The sequence below is a fragment of the Monodon monoceros genome, unplaced genomic scaffold (genome assembly GCF_005190385.1).
Source record: "Monodon monoceros isolate NGI ecotype Baffin Bay Population unplaced genomic scaffold, NGI_Narwhal_1 Super_Scaffold_18, whole genome shotgun sequence".
In the NCBI taxonomy this organism is placed as follows: domain Eukaryota; kingdom Metazoa; phylum Chordata; class Mammalia; order Artiodactyla; family Monodontidae; genus Monodon; species Monodon monoceros.
In genome coordinates, this window is record NW_021703774.1 from 149121324 (window position 1) to 149137160 (window position 15837).

The window sequence follows — 15837 nt, forward strand, 5'->3', positions numbered from 1 at the left end:
TGCTGACAGTTGCCTGGGAAACCACTTTTCTCCACTGGCTTCTTATCCTCCAGGGCCTCTCTGCCTCTCCATGTGGCCTTTCCAGACTCCTTTACACAGTAGCTGGCTCTCAAGAGGGCAAAAATGGAAGCTGCAAGGTCTCTTAAGGCTTAAGCTTAGAAATCACACAGCATCACTTCTACAGCATTCTATTTAGTCAAAGCAAGACGCTGGGTCAACTCAGATTCAGCTCCACCTCTGGATGGGAGAAGTGTCCAAGTCACATTGCCAAAGAGCAAGCAGGATGGGAGAGAGTTTGAGGCTATGTATGGAAACAATCTACCAAGCCTGGAGAAGGACAAGTCTGAACATACTTCCCCCAATCCTAAAACTTTCTGTTATGATTATTTCTCCTTTTCTCCCATGCAAGGTTTGGTTGGTTCCTCCCAGGTCATGATGGAGGCTGGGCAGACCCCTCCATTCTGTACCCCATCCCAGTCAGACGTCCACCAGGCTAAGCCAGTATTTTCTCCTGCTGCTCCCAGCCGCCTTTGCACACTTCTAGACACACACAGAGATGCCCCTTGTCTGCTTCCTAGCCTGTGCCTTGGAATGAGGGGCATTAATGTCTGCACCTCGGGGTCTGCACCAAGGAGGGCAATGCCCTAGAACTCCAGGATGTTGGTCCAAGACTCTTGGGTTCCTAGGCTCCTTTTCTATCCTCTTTCAATCCAGCCACTTCATGGCGTATAACTAACCAAGCTCAGCAGGTGGTACCTGGGAGTGTGCGCCCCCTGCTGGCCATCAAGGGGCTAGCAGGAACCGGGGTCCCCGGGAGTCTCTCCGGTCTGGGTCCCCGGCCAGGCCAAGGGGAGCCTGGTCTCGCCACCGACTTCAAGGGTCCCTCCGCCTTGGTGGGGAAGAGCTTCCCGGCTGGGCCCTCCGCTGTGCCCCCAGCTAGGAGCAGGCTCCTGCTCGTGGATGGAGCTGTCCATCCACCACCTCCTCCCCCTCAGTGGAATGGACTAGGGTTTGAGGGAAGAGGACGCCGCTCAGGGTCCCACTGTCCTGGCATCAGAGGGGAAAGACGGGGGCTATCTTTGTTTTGTGGGGGCGGCTAGCTTTGCATTTTTTCCTTTGTGGATCACCACCCCGGGGGGAAAAAGTCGGCAGGCCTCCCCTTCTCTCGGTGCCGAATAAGCTCATCGAAGAACACTATCCCCGCAATCCCGAACCCGTAGCAGCCTTCTGGCCCTTCTTAGGCGCCCTCCTCCTGCGAACCCGAGGGTCCAACCGCCCACCCCCCCCCCATTTCGGGCGTGGGGCGGTCGGGGAAGGAGAGCGCAGCTGTCCTGAAATACACATCCACCAGCAACAGCAGCAACGCACCGGCTGCCGACAGGGCGAGCTGAGCACCCCAGCGCCCCCCCCCACCCCATCCCGCCCTCCGGCCGGCCCGCACGCGCACTCTCCACTGCTGCCCGCCCCCTTCTCACGCCTGGGACTCGCCTCCCTCCCGCAGCCCAGCCCCGCCGGCTCCGCTCTCCGCAGCCGCCTGCTCTGGCTGGGCCGGATCAGAGCCGAGCATGGAGCCTGGGGAGCCCCGGGAGCCCCGCGAGCCCGGGCCGGGGGCAGGGACTGCCGCGGCCCCGCGCTGGGAGGAAGCCAAGACTTTCCACGACAACCTCGCGCCCAAGAAGAAACCCAAATCGGTAAAAGCAGGGCATGGGTATGGGGGAGGGCAGGGGGCGGGTCACCGGAGGGGGGGTCGTCAGCCCTCTGGAGAGGGACCCGTGGTGCCCCTCCGAGAAGGGACGCAGCTCCTCAGCACCAGAATGCGCCAGGCCGTTGGCACGGGCTCGTGTTTATTTTTGGAGCTCTGCTCTGGTGTTTTTCTTATCCCGGGGCTCGTGTTCCACGGCAGGATCCCCCTCCGTCATGCTGTCATCAGGGCCCAGCTCCAGGCCGCGGCCCAGCCCCTCCCCTTGCGGGCAGCCTGGGGCTAGCGGACAGCATTTGTTGGCAAAGCCGGTCAGCGGCGCCTGCGGAAGCGCCCCGGGCTCAGGCAACCCGACTCTGAAAACCCGGCTCCTTGCTGTGCGCTCCGGTTTCTGCCATCTGGGCACCGGGCTCCGGACCCGAACCTCTGCGTTTAGGGTCTGAGTCAAGGTCCTGTGCCTTGGGCTCAGGGTGCCGGGTTCCCCGCGTCTTAAGAAAAGGGAGCTGCCCTGGAATCTGCTCTCTGCGCTTAGCGGCTCTGCGTCCCTGGTTCTGGGATCCCGACGCTGGACTCTGCTCCCCAGCTCTGGGCTCTGCTCGCCTCACAGGGGAGCCCTCGCTGGCATCGACATCTCTGCGACCTCAGTGGTCGTCTCATCCCTTGGGGATTCACACAGAGGAGGGAGCTCGTCTCCCCATTGGACAAATTCATGATGCCCTCGTTGGTCCCTGGGCCTTGCTCACTCCAGCCTCCCAGATCTCAGAGCTTGGGAAGGGGATAGAGGATCGAAGCTGGCTCAGAGCATTCTCCAAAGAGCTCCAACCTGAGACCCTTCCCATAAGGCCCACCCTGTCAACAGTCATTCCCCCAGAGCACCTCAAGGCCTGCCCAGCAGTGCGGATTGAGAATGAATTAGACTGAGTCCCCGCCTCAGGAGCTCACAGAGACCCTGGACATGGTGAGTGCTCAGGTGAAAGACCCTAGCAGTGGGAGCATAGAGGCGGGAGTGACTGCCAACTCAGGAAGTCTTTTAGAGGTGGCATTTGAGCTGATTTTAAAGCCTGAGTAGGTGGACTTTCCCAGGCAGAGAGGGAAACAGGCTGGGCAAAAAGCATGATTGATGTCTTTGAAACTGAGAGGATGCAGGATCTGAAGGAGAAGAGTTGAAGTGATGCCAGAGACCCACAGAGGGCCTTGAATGCCACATTAAGGAGTCTGAACCTTATTCAGTGGGGTTAGGGGTCTTAAAACTAGGTTCCATGAAGCCCCATGTTTCAGGAGGTCTACCCACATGTGAAGCCAATTCATTTTCTTTCTTCTTCAAACTATGTTTTACACAAGTAAAAATAGGCGATAAAACTCAACTTACTCAAATGTGTTGTTGGACATTTTAGCACCTTGGAGACTGCCAACATATTAACTTATGCTACATACAGGTTGATTACCTTTTTAGCAAACCTCAGAATAAAGCATTTCCTGTGATCTGTTTTAATAGAAGAGTATCTTGAGATTGCTGACAATCGTTGCTGAGTCTCCTGAGGGTTGTAGTTTAAAACAGAACAAAACAAAAAAAGGCTTTTACCTGGGGCTTCCCTGGTGGCGCAGTGGTTAAGAATCCGCCTGCCAATGCAGCGCACATGGGTTCGAGCCCTGGCCCAGGAAGATCCCACATGCCGCGGAGCAACTAAGCCCATGTGCCACAACTACTGAGCCTGTGATCTAGAGCCCGCGAGCCACAACTACTGAGCCCATGTGCTGCAACTACTGAAGCCCGTGCACCTAGAGCCCATGCTCCACAACAAGAGAAGCCACTGCAATGAGAAGCCCGTGCACTGCAACTAAGAGTAACCCCTGCTCGCCGCAACTAGAGAAAGCCCGCGTGCAGCAATGAATACCCAATAATAAATAAGATAAATAAGATAAGTTAAAAAAAAAAACAAAACCAAACCTTAAAAAAAAAAAGGCTTTTACCGTTTGCAACCACTTATTGGTGTGAATCAGGGCTTTCTCAACGCTGTGCGAAAACCGACAAACGGAAACAGAAACAAACTGACTAGATGATGAAGCTTAAATCCACACTGGTCTCCTGTATTCATTGGTTGACATGATAATAAATATAGCGTGAATATGTAATACATTTGAATTTATAGTATAAATTTATACCAATAAAATATGGTACTATATGGTTTACATATTGGGGCTCCTTGCAAGAGTTCGTTTGCATAAAATGTCAACCTACTTTTAAAAAATGTATGAAAACCATTATGGAGCTATGGCAGGACTTTTCAGCAAGGGATTAACTCGGTCCATTTTCATTTTAGAAAGGTCACTTTGAGGCTGTGTTGGTGGATGGATTGGAGAGGGTGTGTCTGGTAGCAGGCAGATCAGTGAGGAGGCTGGTCCCTGCCTGGGGAGGAAGCTGTGGGATGGAAAGGAGGGGATGGACATTGGGAACTAGGGTGGTGAGTGGAGCACACCAATCTGTTTCCTCCCCAATCACCAAGGAACCCGGGAGCTCAGGCCCAGTCGTCAGTTATGACCTCTCGGTCAGCCCCTGGCCCTCACTGTTCTCTGGGAGGCAAGGAGACTGGTGGCTTCTTGGTCCCTACTCCTTCCTGCAGAAACCCCTCCCCGCTACAAGCTATTCTGGGGGCTTTGGGCCTCCTGGGCCCCATCAGGGCCTGGCCTAGGCTTATTCTCATCCCCAGGAGCCTGAGTGAAATATTTAACCCCCAAAGGCCTATAGGAGGCCCTCACCTCATGAGGTCAGAGGACTTCCTCAGTCCAAACCTGTTTTGTTCCTCTCTCCTCCGGCAGCCTTTCTCACTCTAAGTCCTTCTAGAAATAACAGCTTTTGGCTATGTTCCTATCTTGGGCCCAACAGGCAAAATCACTTTGGCCTCAGTGAGAGCTCCTCAGGCAGGCTGGGTGGGGCTGGACTGCCCTCCTTTATCCCTCCATTCCTGTCCCCCAAGCAGGAGTAATCAGCTGGACCCCCCCCAATCCCCCCCCCCACTCCAGTGACTCCCTGGAGCCCAGTGATCCCAGGCTGAGTTCCTGGTCTGGGGTAAGGGGTCTCTCTGACCCAAGCTTCAGTCTGGCATCTGGACTTCTTTCTGATTTCTGGAGGAACTGTCTCTAGATGCACCTGACATCACGTGACGGGGTGGCCTCCCTCTGCAGCGAGGTCCAAGGGGGTGTCTTAGTGCCTGGCTTCTCCCCAGCTCCGACCAGCCCCTTTCACTTGTTCCTTCAGCTCCGCCTGGAGCCCAGACAGGTTGCTTCTCTCTCCCAGCTGGCATTCCATATTTCCCACAGCGGCTCATGCCCACTAGGCCCTTAGACTTCTCCTCACTTGTACAGAGTCAGAGCAGGCTGAGCAGGGAAGCAGGGTCCTTGCCCTGGGGCCCTCCATTCTGGGGGTAAAGAGAGCCCTGCCCTGAGAAACCTTGCTCTGAGGGCATGGTGCCCCTCACCAATTCTCCCAGACCTGAAAAGGGAGGGCTGGGGTGTGAGGAGAATCCCAGGGAAGTGCCTGAAGTAGCAGGGGTTGGGGTCTTCTGCGAGTGATTGAGGAGGGGCATACGGGGGTAGGGTGCTGCTGTGTGGACAGAGGCCAGGCTGGAGGCCAGAGACTTGGGATCTTATCCTGGCTCTTCCTTGACTTTGCTGGGTGACCAAGAGTAATACTCTGCCCCTCTCTGGGCCTATTTCCCCATCTGTAAAAGAAGGAAGTGGAGACTCCTGGGACCAAGGCAGCTGGGATATTTTTTTTGCAGTGGCCAGAGGTGGGATGGGATGGGGTCTGGGCCGGTCAGCCGGAGGAGACCCAGAACATAGCAGTTTGGCAGGGACTGTGGGACAGAAAGTGACGAGCGAGACCTTGGCTGGCTGCCTGAGCTGGAGCCTCCGGCCTGGGAACCTGCCTGAACAAGCTGGAGGGTAGCTGGCTCCCTGTCCTTGAAGGGGTGTTGGGCCTGGCCCTGGGGCAGTAAGCCCAGGGGGCAAGGCAGTCTCAGCCCTTGCCCTGAAGGCCAACAGGCTTCCTGGGCTTATGAGAGCAGGCCTCCTCGCGCCCCCAACCATACCCTTCCCATCCCTGGCCATCCGTCTATCACCCTTTTTCTTTCATTTTTACCTTCCTTCCCTGAAGGCTCACGGTGGCTGAGGGGTTTGGGAGGTACCCAGCCCAAGAACACGCAGACACTTGGGGGCGGTTGGCAGCTGGGAGAGTCACTGGGCTGAGCCCCAGAGGACAGGCACCTGTCCTGCCAATGCCTTATACTCACCCTGCTGGGCCCACACACCGTCTTGGTTGGGATAAAAGTCAAATGCAAACTGAGGTCCACCTCCTGAGTTTGGGGACTCTGGTCTTCTCTTCCTACCTTGAGGTTCTAAAGCTTCATTAGCCACTAGCCATTCATGGCCACTTAAATTTGAATTGATTAAACTTAAAATTCAATACAATTAAAGATTCAGTTCCTCTGTCTCACTGACCATATTTCAAGTGGCTCCCTAGCCACATGCAGCCACACGGAGAGCACTGGACATTTCCATTATCACAGAAAGGTCTGTTGGACGGTGCTCTTCAAAAGCATGCACAGATCTCTGCCTTGGGGATAGATCATAAGCTCCATGGGGACAGGGATCACAACTGTGTGATCCCTGCCATGTCCCCAGCACAGTGCCTGTCACATGGTCATCACTCAGTGTTGTCAACTGATTGGGACCCAGGCTTGACTCCAGAGAGGAGAAATGGGGTTGAGTGCGTGACCTGTGGGCTGTAAGGAGCAGGCCAGCATGCAAGGTCCATTTATGAGTCTTGCCCCCAACTTGAGTCCCTGTTTCCTCATCTGTAAAGTGGGAATCATAGTCCCAGGATCACTCAAGTCACAGAGATGTGGTGGGACTCTCTGGGTGTCTGTGAGTCCCTTGGGGACCCCAGGGATTATGAAGGGTCCAGCTGCTGCCTGTGGTGGCATTCCTCTCTCCCCATTCTGCTGGAGGTGCCAAAGGAGTTCTGAGGCACTCCCGGGCCCCTGAAAGAAGGCCTTCTGCAATCTAGCACCTGCCTACTCTTCTGGGCTCAACTACACTCTGCTCCCATGCACAGAGCTCTGTTCACCTTTGTGAAGGCACGGCGTGTGTGCACACCTCCTCATGCCTTCCTTCACCCCACTCCTTCAAGGCTTTGCTGAAACGCCTCCTGTCCTATGACAACTTGCTTTGAACACTTGTCATCGAGACTTTGTTTTCACCTGGTTCGAGCACTCATTTCAGTCCCCTTTGCTTCTCTGTTTACCTGTCTTTCTCCCCTACCAGCCTGTGACTCTGAGGGCAGGAGCCAAATCCCTACCAGTATCATCCTCAGGCAGAGCCCAGGTGCTTGGCACAAAGAACTAGTAAATGTTTGTCAAATTTGCATCAACCGAAACAATATTCTCTGAGCATTTACTATATTTCAAGCAATTTGAACAGATGAGGGCACTGCACTGGAGTTTCTAGTTCATGTTAAATTTGTCATGGCAAATACTGTCTCACATTAAACTATATTGCTTAAAAGTTCAGAGACATTAAATATTTACTGAGCACCTACTATGTGCTAAGCACAGTTCTGAGCACTACAGATACAATAAATGAACAGGATAGTCCTGGTTCCTGTTCCCTGAGAACTTAAGCATGGTTCCTGCTTCTAGAGCTCTGTCTAGAAATAGAAATAGTTAAATAAGTAATTATAATTTAGTGTTAAATTTTACCACAAAGGAAATCCTTAGGAGAGGTAGCAAGCCCATGACTAGGGGTAAGGGAAGGCTTCCTAGAGGTGACTTGTAGTTTGAGACCTGAAGGCTGGATAGAAGTTAGCTGGAAGGGCAGTCAGGGGAAGAGCACATGAGGCAGAGGAAACATCATGTGCGAAGGCTCAGAGAAGGTAGGGGGGAGGTGTGCTTAGACATGAGAAAGTCAGATTGAGCAAAACGGGGTAATGGGAAGGTGACAGTGGAGACAGAGGTAGGGTCTGTCATGAAGGGCTTCCTACTCCATACTCAAGGCTGCCGATCCAAGTGTGAGAAGAGTGGGTACCACTGAAGGGGGAGGCGGGGCATGATCAGATCTGAATTTGGGAACAATCCCCTGACAACACTATGGACCACGTATTGGAGGGAATGAGAGATGGTGATGGGCCGGACCATGGTAGGGAAGACAGAAAGAAGTGGATGGATTCTAGTAGAGTTGGCAGGTTTTGGTGACTGATTGATGGAGGGAAGGGGGTGAAGGAAGAGGGAAGACTTGCGGTTGACTTCCGGGCTTCTGGTCTAGGTGATGAGTAGTTGGTGGTGCCAAGTGTTGAGATGAGGAAAGCAGGGAGGGGACCAGGTTTGGGGGTGGAGAGAATGCTGGGAATTCAGCCTTGGGCATGATGAGTTTGAGTGTCTATTAGTCAACTGGGGCACTTAGATATACGAGTCTGGAGCTCAGGAGAAAGATTTGGGCTGGAGATAAAAGTTCTTATATAATTGTCATGTTTCTGGGCACCGCTTCTTCCTAAGGGCATGTAGCTCCCATTTTATAATGGAAACCATCTGGAGACCGTCTTGAGCATCTGTCATACTTTGACTACATACACTGTATTCATTTTTCTGTTGAGTCCAGATGGCTGGCTAGATTGCAAACTCCCTGAGGGCATGTGCCTCCCATCAGATTGTCCTCCTCCGTGGGGAGCCATCAACTCCCTCAGTCCCCAGTTGGGTCCTGCACAGAGGGGGTCCTGATCTAGGTCTGCCCCTGCCCAAGGCTGAGCTCCTTAGGGCAGAGGCTGGACCTGTGTCTTCTCCCTGTCCCTGAGACCTGCCTCAAGAGAATCTGAGAGTCAGCCCCTTCTCCTATGCCCCTGCAGCCCAAGCCTCAGAATGCAGTCACCATTGCTGTGTCTTCCCGAGCCCTGTTCCGCATGGACGAGGAGCAACGGATCTACGCGGAGCAGGGTGTGGAGGAGTACGTGCGTTACCAGCTGGAACACGAGAACGAGCCCTTCAGCCCTGGGCCGGCCTTCCCCTTCGTGAAGGTGAGGGGCAGTTCCACCACTGGCCATACGGTGCCTTCATGGACGTTAGAGAAAAGCACTCCCATGGGTGTATGAGTAAGGAAAAGGGGTCCCCTCTGGGCAGATGCCACCACACAGGAGCATAGCTTGGCAAGTGGACAGCCATTGTGGGAAGAAGAGGCCACCCCATCCTCTGGACTAATGCAACCCCACTCCAGGTAACCAGCTTAGTGCATGGAACCTGAGCTGGATTTCAACCCCCACTCACCCTTTTAGTGAGGCATCCCTGGGCAATAATCAACGCGCACAATGGCAGAGACTAGGAGGAGATAGCCCGCGTCCACTGGCCTCACCCCGAGCCTGGCCCCGGACCTCCCCTCTCTTCCCTCCCCGTGTTGGATACTAACTCACCCCTCCTCCCCAACCCTGGCTACCAACTCCAGGCATCAGTCCCTGGGGGTCTGAGCCCGAGGGTCCACTCTCCATCCAGGCTCTGGAGGCTGTGAACAGGCGGCTGCGGGAGCTGTACCCTGAGAGCGAGGACGTCTTCGACATCGTCCTCGTGACCAACAACCACGCTCAAGTGGGCGTCCGTCTCATCAACAGCATCAACCACTATGGTGAGCATGAGGGCTTTGGCCATGACATGACCCCTACCGGACACCCGGGGTTGGGGTCACACCTCTGCAGGGTGCAGGTAAACCCACTGGAACCTCGAGCTCAGAGGGGTGTTGGTAAACAGGCCCTTTCAAGAAACAAAACAAACCCCCAAAACCCTGCTTGTGTAGCATTGCCATATTCAGGGTGTAAATATTCCCACCGTGGCTGATGTCAAGCTACCGACAGTTGAACAATCTAACTGGCTCCAAAAGTCCCTGGATGCTTAACGTTCGGCTCTTGCAAGCTGGTACAAGCCGGCTCCAGCACATCGCTGCACAGGCCCCACTCCCTATGTGATTGGGCAGGGCACTTGCTACCCCTGTGCCTCAGTTTCTCTCTCTGCAAGGGGGCTGACAGGCCTTAAAGTCTGCTGGCGGAGGCAGGTGCAGTCGTCAGAGTGAAGGGACTTTGTGTCTTAGTCCAAACTCTTGTTTGAAAGTAATAGACCCTCCAGAGCCAGACCTTTCAGCTGAACAAAATGATTTTTTTTTTTTTTTTTTTTTTGGCTGTGACGCATGGCATGCGGGATCTTAGTTCCCTGACGAGGGATTGAACCTGTGCCCTCTATGTGGAAGCATGGAGTCTTAACCACTAGACTGCCAGGGAATTCCCGAAAATGATTTCTTATTAGGTTACAGGTGTGCCTCTTGGAACCACAGGGAAGGAAGTGAAATTGGGCCCACAAAGGCCTGAATCCAAGTACTGGCAATCTCTCCAGGGCTTTTTTTTCTCTCTGGACCACATGAGCCCTTATTTCTGCTTCTCTCAGCAAATCTGTTCCTTTTTTTTTTTTTTTTTTTTTTTTTTTTCTGTCTCTTTTTCTCTTTCTGCAAACTAGGTTTCTCTGCTTTTCATGAATATGGCCCAAACTGACAAGTTTACAAGTCCTTGTTCCTTGTTTTCAGCAACCAAGAGAGGCCAGTTAGCATTTTTAAATCCTAATTTCAAATTGTTAGGAGCAGGGGTGATATTCAAGCTATTTAACCACCTTGTGACATAAGTACCGAGGAATCAGGACAGACACCACCTATGGTACTGGGGCAGAGTCCTGAAGGACCCCTGCTGTGCCCTTCCACTGTGGACCCTCCTGTGTGAGGGGCTGGGGTAGTGATGGGGTAACTTAGTGGGCTCAGAGCAGCAGCCATTTATCAGCAAGCAAAGTTTTACAACCTGCACAGACATAGGTACTAGGTGACTCTCAGCCCAGGCTGGGAGGGAATCTAATTGGCCCAGCTTGAGTCAGGTGCCTACCCCTATCCAGTCAGCTATGACCAGGTGGGACCACGAGCCACGAGGCTGGGACCTACTTTTGTAGTACTGTGATCCCCTGAAAGGGGATATTACTGTGAGCCAGGCAACTCCTCCAGAGATGTGATCATCCCCATTTCATGGTCGAAGAATGGAGGATCTCAGAGAGGGGGAACGCTGGCCTAAAATCACTCAGAGAATCACTCTGCTGCCCCACCACCACTCAGAGCCAAGATGGCGTCCATTGAACACAGAGGGACCACTCTGAGGTCCTGAGGGTTGACCCAGGCATCACCTGGGTACTCTCTACCTCCTCTCCAGACCTGACCATTGAGAGGTTCTGCATGACAGGCGGGAACAGCCCCATCTGCTACCTCAAGGCCTATCACACCAATCTCTATTTGTCGGCTGACGCAGAAAAAGTGCAGGAAGCCATCGATGAAGGTGAGTCAAACTGGGGAAGGAGAGTGTGGGGAGTGGGGAGTCTGCCTAAGCGGCCTCAGAGATGGGAAGCCTTGTCCTAAAGCTCTGTGCAGACTCTAAGGGTTGCCATGGTAACTGGAAGGGGAGGACCTTCCTTAATTCCTATGACCTGTCCTGTAAACTCTGAGAACAAGGCCTCACCTATTTCACTTATTGCCCATCTATTCCACTGTCCCACCTCCTGCCCTACCATGTTAAGGATGCCTTTATTCATCAACATCACCCAGCCTTCCGTTTCCATGGGAACCCTCCTTACAGTCCAGAAAGCTACTCCCTTCCAAGAATCTTCCAGGTCAGTAGGAGTTCTAATTCCTGTGTGACCATGGGCGGCCTCTGTCCTTCTCTGGGCCAGTGAGGAGGGAAATCAGTACCTAGTCCAGCCTGAGCAGTAGAGTCTGGGAAATGGCCACCATTCCAGCAGCTGGGCCGGCCAGTGCTGAGGTGAGGTTAGAGACACAGCTGCAAGCGCTGACAAAGAGAATTTCCCTCCACATGTGTCTTTCAAGGGGCAGTTTTGGGGATGGTATCCATAGTCTCCTGACAAGGTGTGTTTCCCTATTGTTCACGGAAGAAGACAGGCTCACAGGGGAGGAAGAACTGCCCCACTGCCCGAGAGGGCTCCTCAGGCTGAAAGCTACTGTTACTTATTTTGACATTTTATTGGAGTATAGTTGATTTACAATGTTGTGTTAGTTTCAAGTGTACAGGAAAGTGATTCAGTTATACATATAGATATTCATTCCTTTTCAGATTCTTTTCTCATATAGGTTATCACAGAATATTGAGTAGAGTTTCCTGTGCTATACAGTAGGTCCTTGTTGGTTATCTATCTTATATATAGTAGCGTGTGCATGTTATCCCAAGCTCCTGATTTATCCTTCCCTCCAGTGTTTCCCCTTTGGTAACCATAAGTTTGTTTATCAACCAACGATATGTTTACTTTCCTCTTCCTCTTTCATGCTGTCTCCTGCCTGGAAGCCTGGCCTCTCTCCCGCTGATGCCTCACTCCCCTGAGATGCTTGGGGTTCCAAGAGACTTTCTTTAACCAGGAAGCGGAAGCCATTTCCCTAGACAGATGTCACTCTCTCTGGTTGGGGTCTTGGCATTGGTCCGTATGTGTGCCTCTATATGTCTATAATTTAAGCCCAGGCTAGGGAGCAGGGGATGGTCAGGAGGCAGGCCTTCCCCAGGTCCGGTGGTTCTGGTTCATCTTGGTTCCAGCACTGGCAAAGCTGAGAAGGTTCCTGGCCTGATGTCCAGGGCCTGGGCCTACTTACACATCCTCAGGCTAGTGAAGTTGTGGTGAGGCTGGCATTGCTCTTTCCTCCCAAAGCTCTGCCTCTGTCCAGGCCTGCGGCCCTAGATTCCTAAAGAGCAGGGCTGACATGGCCTTTGGAGAGGTGAAGAATCAGGGATGGGCTGAGCCCACTGCCTGGGTCTCCAGCCTCCTGGTACCGCTCTTTGTTGTCCAGTGAGTTCTAGTTGGAACCAGGGTTCCCAACAGGCATACTGGGCCGTCTGGAGAAGCCCAGAGTCTGTGCCACTGTGGCGGCAGACTGAGGGGGTGCCCACACCCACCTCACCACAGACTGCAGCCTAGAATCTTAGCCCCAGACAGAGCTGACCACCCTTAATTTTATCTTGGTCCAGAGAGGGTGAGGGACTTGCCAGAATCAACAGCAAGAGAGTAACTGAGGCCCAGCCAGGGTCGGGGATCCTTCCCAGCCCCCCTGTAGATCTACATCAGGGGCCTGTGAGGAACTCCAGGAAGGACAGTGGTGGCCTGGGGGACCCTCCCTTCCATCCAGGACTGATGTTTGTCTGGTCCATACCAGCATGAACTTACTAGATATTAAAGTATTGAAATTCTCCCATGCCGATTGATAAATAGCTCCTGCCCTGGGTCCTCTGAGTGCCCCCTGTTCCCTGGGACACCTCCCGGACCTTCCCTCAAAGCAGCAACTAAAAGGGAAACCCTGGCATAGGCTGGGGCCTTCAGAGCCCTATCCTAGGTGAGGCAAGCAGGGCAAGGATAGCCTGAGATAGCCCTCTCCTGGCCCCCAGGCAGCTGAGGCAGGTGTCAGGGCCCTATTACCTAGACGAAGGCAGACAATGCTTCCCTTTCTCTGCCCAGGGATCGCAGCCGCCACCATCTTCAGCCCCAGCAAGGATGTGGCTGTCTCCCAGAGTCAGCTGCGGGTGGCCTTCGATGGGGATGCTGTGCTCTTCTCAGATGAGTCGGAACGCATCGTGAAGGCCCATGGGCTGGACAGGTTCTTCGAGCATGAGAAGGTCCACGAGAACAAACCTTTGGCCCAGGTGCTCCACACACTCCCCAGAACCCTTGGGTGGAGCAAGGAAGCTCCCCAGAACCTGCCCTTGGCTGGAACCTCCAGCCCAGAACCAAACCCCAAGCTCAGCCCAGAATCCAGCCAGGTCCCCTCCCTAGGCCTCCGGCCTTCCTCCCTCTCACCTGACCCCTGGGTCCCCTCAGCGAGCTTCTACCTCTTCTTTGAGCTCCCATCTCTCTCACTGCATTCCCATTCCCACTTTGAAGCCCACATTCTCTCTCTAAGCCCCTCTCTGAAGCCCCTACGTCTTCTTTGCAGCTCCGTTATGAGGTCTCCATCCCCATCGCTTCTCGGCCTTTTGGCTAAAATCAAGTGTAGGTCTCTATCCCCTTCCTGAAACCCCCATCCTCCCTCTAAGCTCCCAGCTCCTCTCTGAAGACTCCATCCTCTTTCTGAGGTCTCCATCCCATCTCTAAAGTCCCCATCCCGCTCTGAAGGCCTCATGCTGTCTCTCTGAAGCTGCCATCCTCTCTCTGGAACGCTTGTCCCCTCTGAGAGATTCCCCCACTCCTCTGAGAGGGATCCCATCCTCCCAAGAAGTCCCTGCTTCCCTCACTGAAGGAAAGGAAGAGTTGGGCTGGTGCCCTTCATTGGGGCAAGGAGATCCAGCAGACCCATCTGCTTTGGGCCACACCAGCCCTTCACACCTCCTGCCAGCCATCCCTTGGCCAGGGGCTCAGAGACCCTTACTCACCCTTAAACTGCTCAGAGTGTCACTGAGAGCAGAATACGCCCTAGAGCTGGTGGAAATTCCTTGGGGTTGGAGCTACTGGCATTCTCCAGCCCTCCAGAGAGCTCCTATCTGTGCTTTTAACAAAAATCTGGGTGCTCAATAACCCCAAAGCCTCTCTCTCCAAGAGCTCAGCAGGCTTCAGCTATGACTCCAGAGTAATCATTTCATTTTCTCTCTTGTTGGTTCCCTCTGAAATCCTTGGCAATCCAGAGCGGGACAGTTTTTCCACTAAGTGGTAGGCAGAGCCCCAGGAGACCACTGCTTGCCCCAGGTCACCCAGCAAGTGAGGGGTCTCCAAGATTAGAAACCCACCTTTCCTGATTTCCAGCGGCATTACAGTTTTCTTCTTCATCATCCTCTGGTTCTTTATTCACACCTCCTCATGAAGCTTCATTGCTCCAGGCACTGTAAAGAGTAAATCCCTTCCCTGACCCTACAGAGCTGGAGCACGACACCCTGAGCCACTCACCTGCCCCAGGGGCAGGGTTGATATCGGGCAGTGACACATTGGTCTGTCTGTCGCAGCTAAAGTCCATTCTGATTGAAGGGTGCCCGTGCCATAGTTACTAAATACTCTTAATATCCTCCCTGCTGATGAGCACGAAGGCCACACTCAACGGAGTTGCTGGACAGACACCCATGTACCTGGTGGGCTGCTGTAGTAACAACCCTGGTATGGTTTTTCTGACGCAGACATCCCCAATCACAGCAGTATGGACACCTAGACTGCCATAGGGACCTACAGTCCAATTGATGCATGCAGTGGCCCGAGCAGGCAGAGCAGAACTGAGAGATTTAGAGATCCTGAGAAGCTTTCCCACCCCAAACAGCAAGATCCTAGTGTTATAGGTAGGAGCCCAGCAGGGGAGGGGGCAAATGTTTGGGAGATGGGTGAGCTCACAGTCTTCCTTTGCCTTCTCATAGGGCCCCTTAAAGGGTTTTCTGGAGGCTCTGGGTAGGCTGCAGAAGAAGTTCTACTCCAAGGGCCTGCGGCTGGAGTGTCCAATCCGCACCTACTTGGTGACAGCACGCAGTGCCGCCAGTTCTGGAGCCCGGGCTCTCAAGACCCTGCGCAGCTGGGGCCTGGAGACAGACGAGGCCCTGTTCCTTGCGGGAGCACCCAAGGGCCCCCTCCTGGAGAAGATCCGCCCACATATCTTCTTTGATGACCAGATGTTCCACGTGGCTGGGGCTCAGGAGATGGGCACAGTGGCCGCCCACGTGCCTTACGGTGTGGCGCAGACACCCCGGCGGACCACACCCACGAAGCAAGCCACATCTGCACCGTAGCTGAACCACCAGCTTTGCTGACCCACATTGCTCCAGGCATGGCTCCATGTCATACACGTCGCCCAATGGACACTTCTAGTTCCTCACCTCTCTGCCCTTCTGCATGTCCGCCCTCATCCCTATGAGTGAGGTACTTGTAGGAAATTAGGCAGACTGGTCCGGCATTCTCACCGGCTCCCCTTTTGGGAAAACACTGTGCCATGATCCTGGCTCAGAAAGTAAGACTGTGCAGAAAAGCTGGGTTTCAGGGGGAAGTTGATGGGACTAAGGGTGAGAGGGTCAGAGCAGCAGGATGCCTCAAAAGGAGCTTATAAAACTAGCTCAGTGTAGT

The 15837-nt window shown here is 53.7% G+C and overlaps 1 protein-coding gene across 1 annotated transcript; it reads left to right on the top strand.

Moving 5' to 3' along the window:
* The first annotated feature begins 1565 nt into the window (after nucleotides 1-1565).
* Nucleotides 1566-15506, top strand: NT5C1A (5'-nucleotidase, cytosolic IA). The gene is made up of 6 exons (XM_029230090.1): nucleotides 1566-1691; nucleotides 8595-8762; nucleotides 9232-9361; nucleotides 10971-11093; nucleotides 13267-13451; nucleotides 15141-15506. Exons 1-6 carry the CDS (start codon nucleotides 1566-1568, stop codon nucleotides 15504-15506), a joined length of 1098 nt encoding a protein of 365 aa, XP_029085923.1.
* Nucleotides 15507-15837: the final 331 nt, after the last annotated feature.

Bases quoted from the DNA above. Each gene is read 5' to 3' on its own strand.
- NT5C1A (XM_029230090.1), top strand. From the start codon at position 1,566: ATGGAGCCTGGGGAGCCCCGGGAGCCCCGCGAGCCCGGGCCGGGGGCA. The intron at 1,692-8,594 runs GTAAAAGCAGGG...ATGCCCCTGCAG, and splicing joins CCAAGAAGAAACCCAAATCG to CCCAAGCCTCAGAATGCAGT. The intron at 9,362-10,970 runs GTGAGCATGAGG...CCTCCTCTCCAG, and splicing joins CAACAGCATCAACCACTATG to ACCTGACCATTGAGAGGTTC.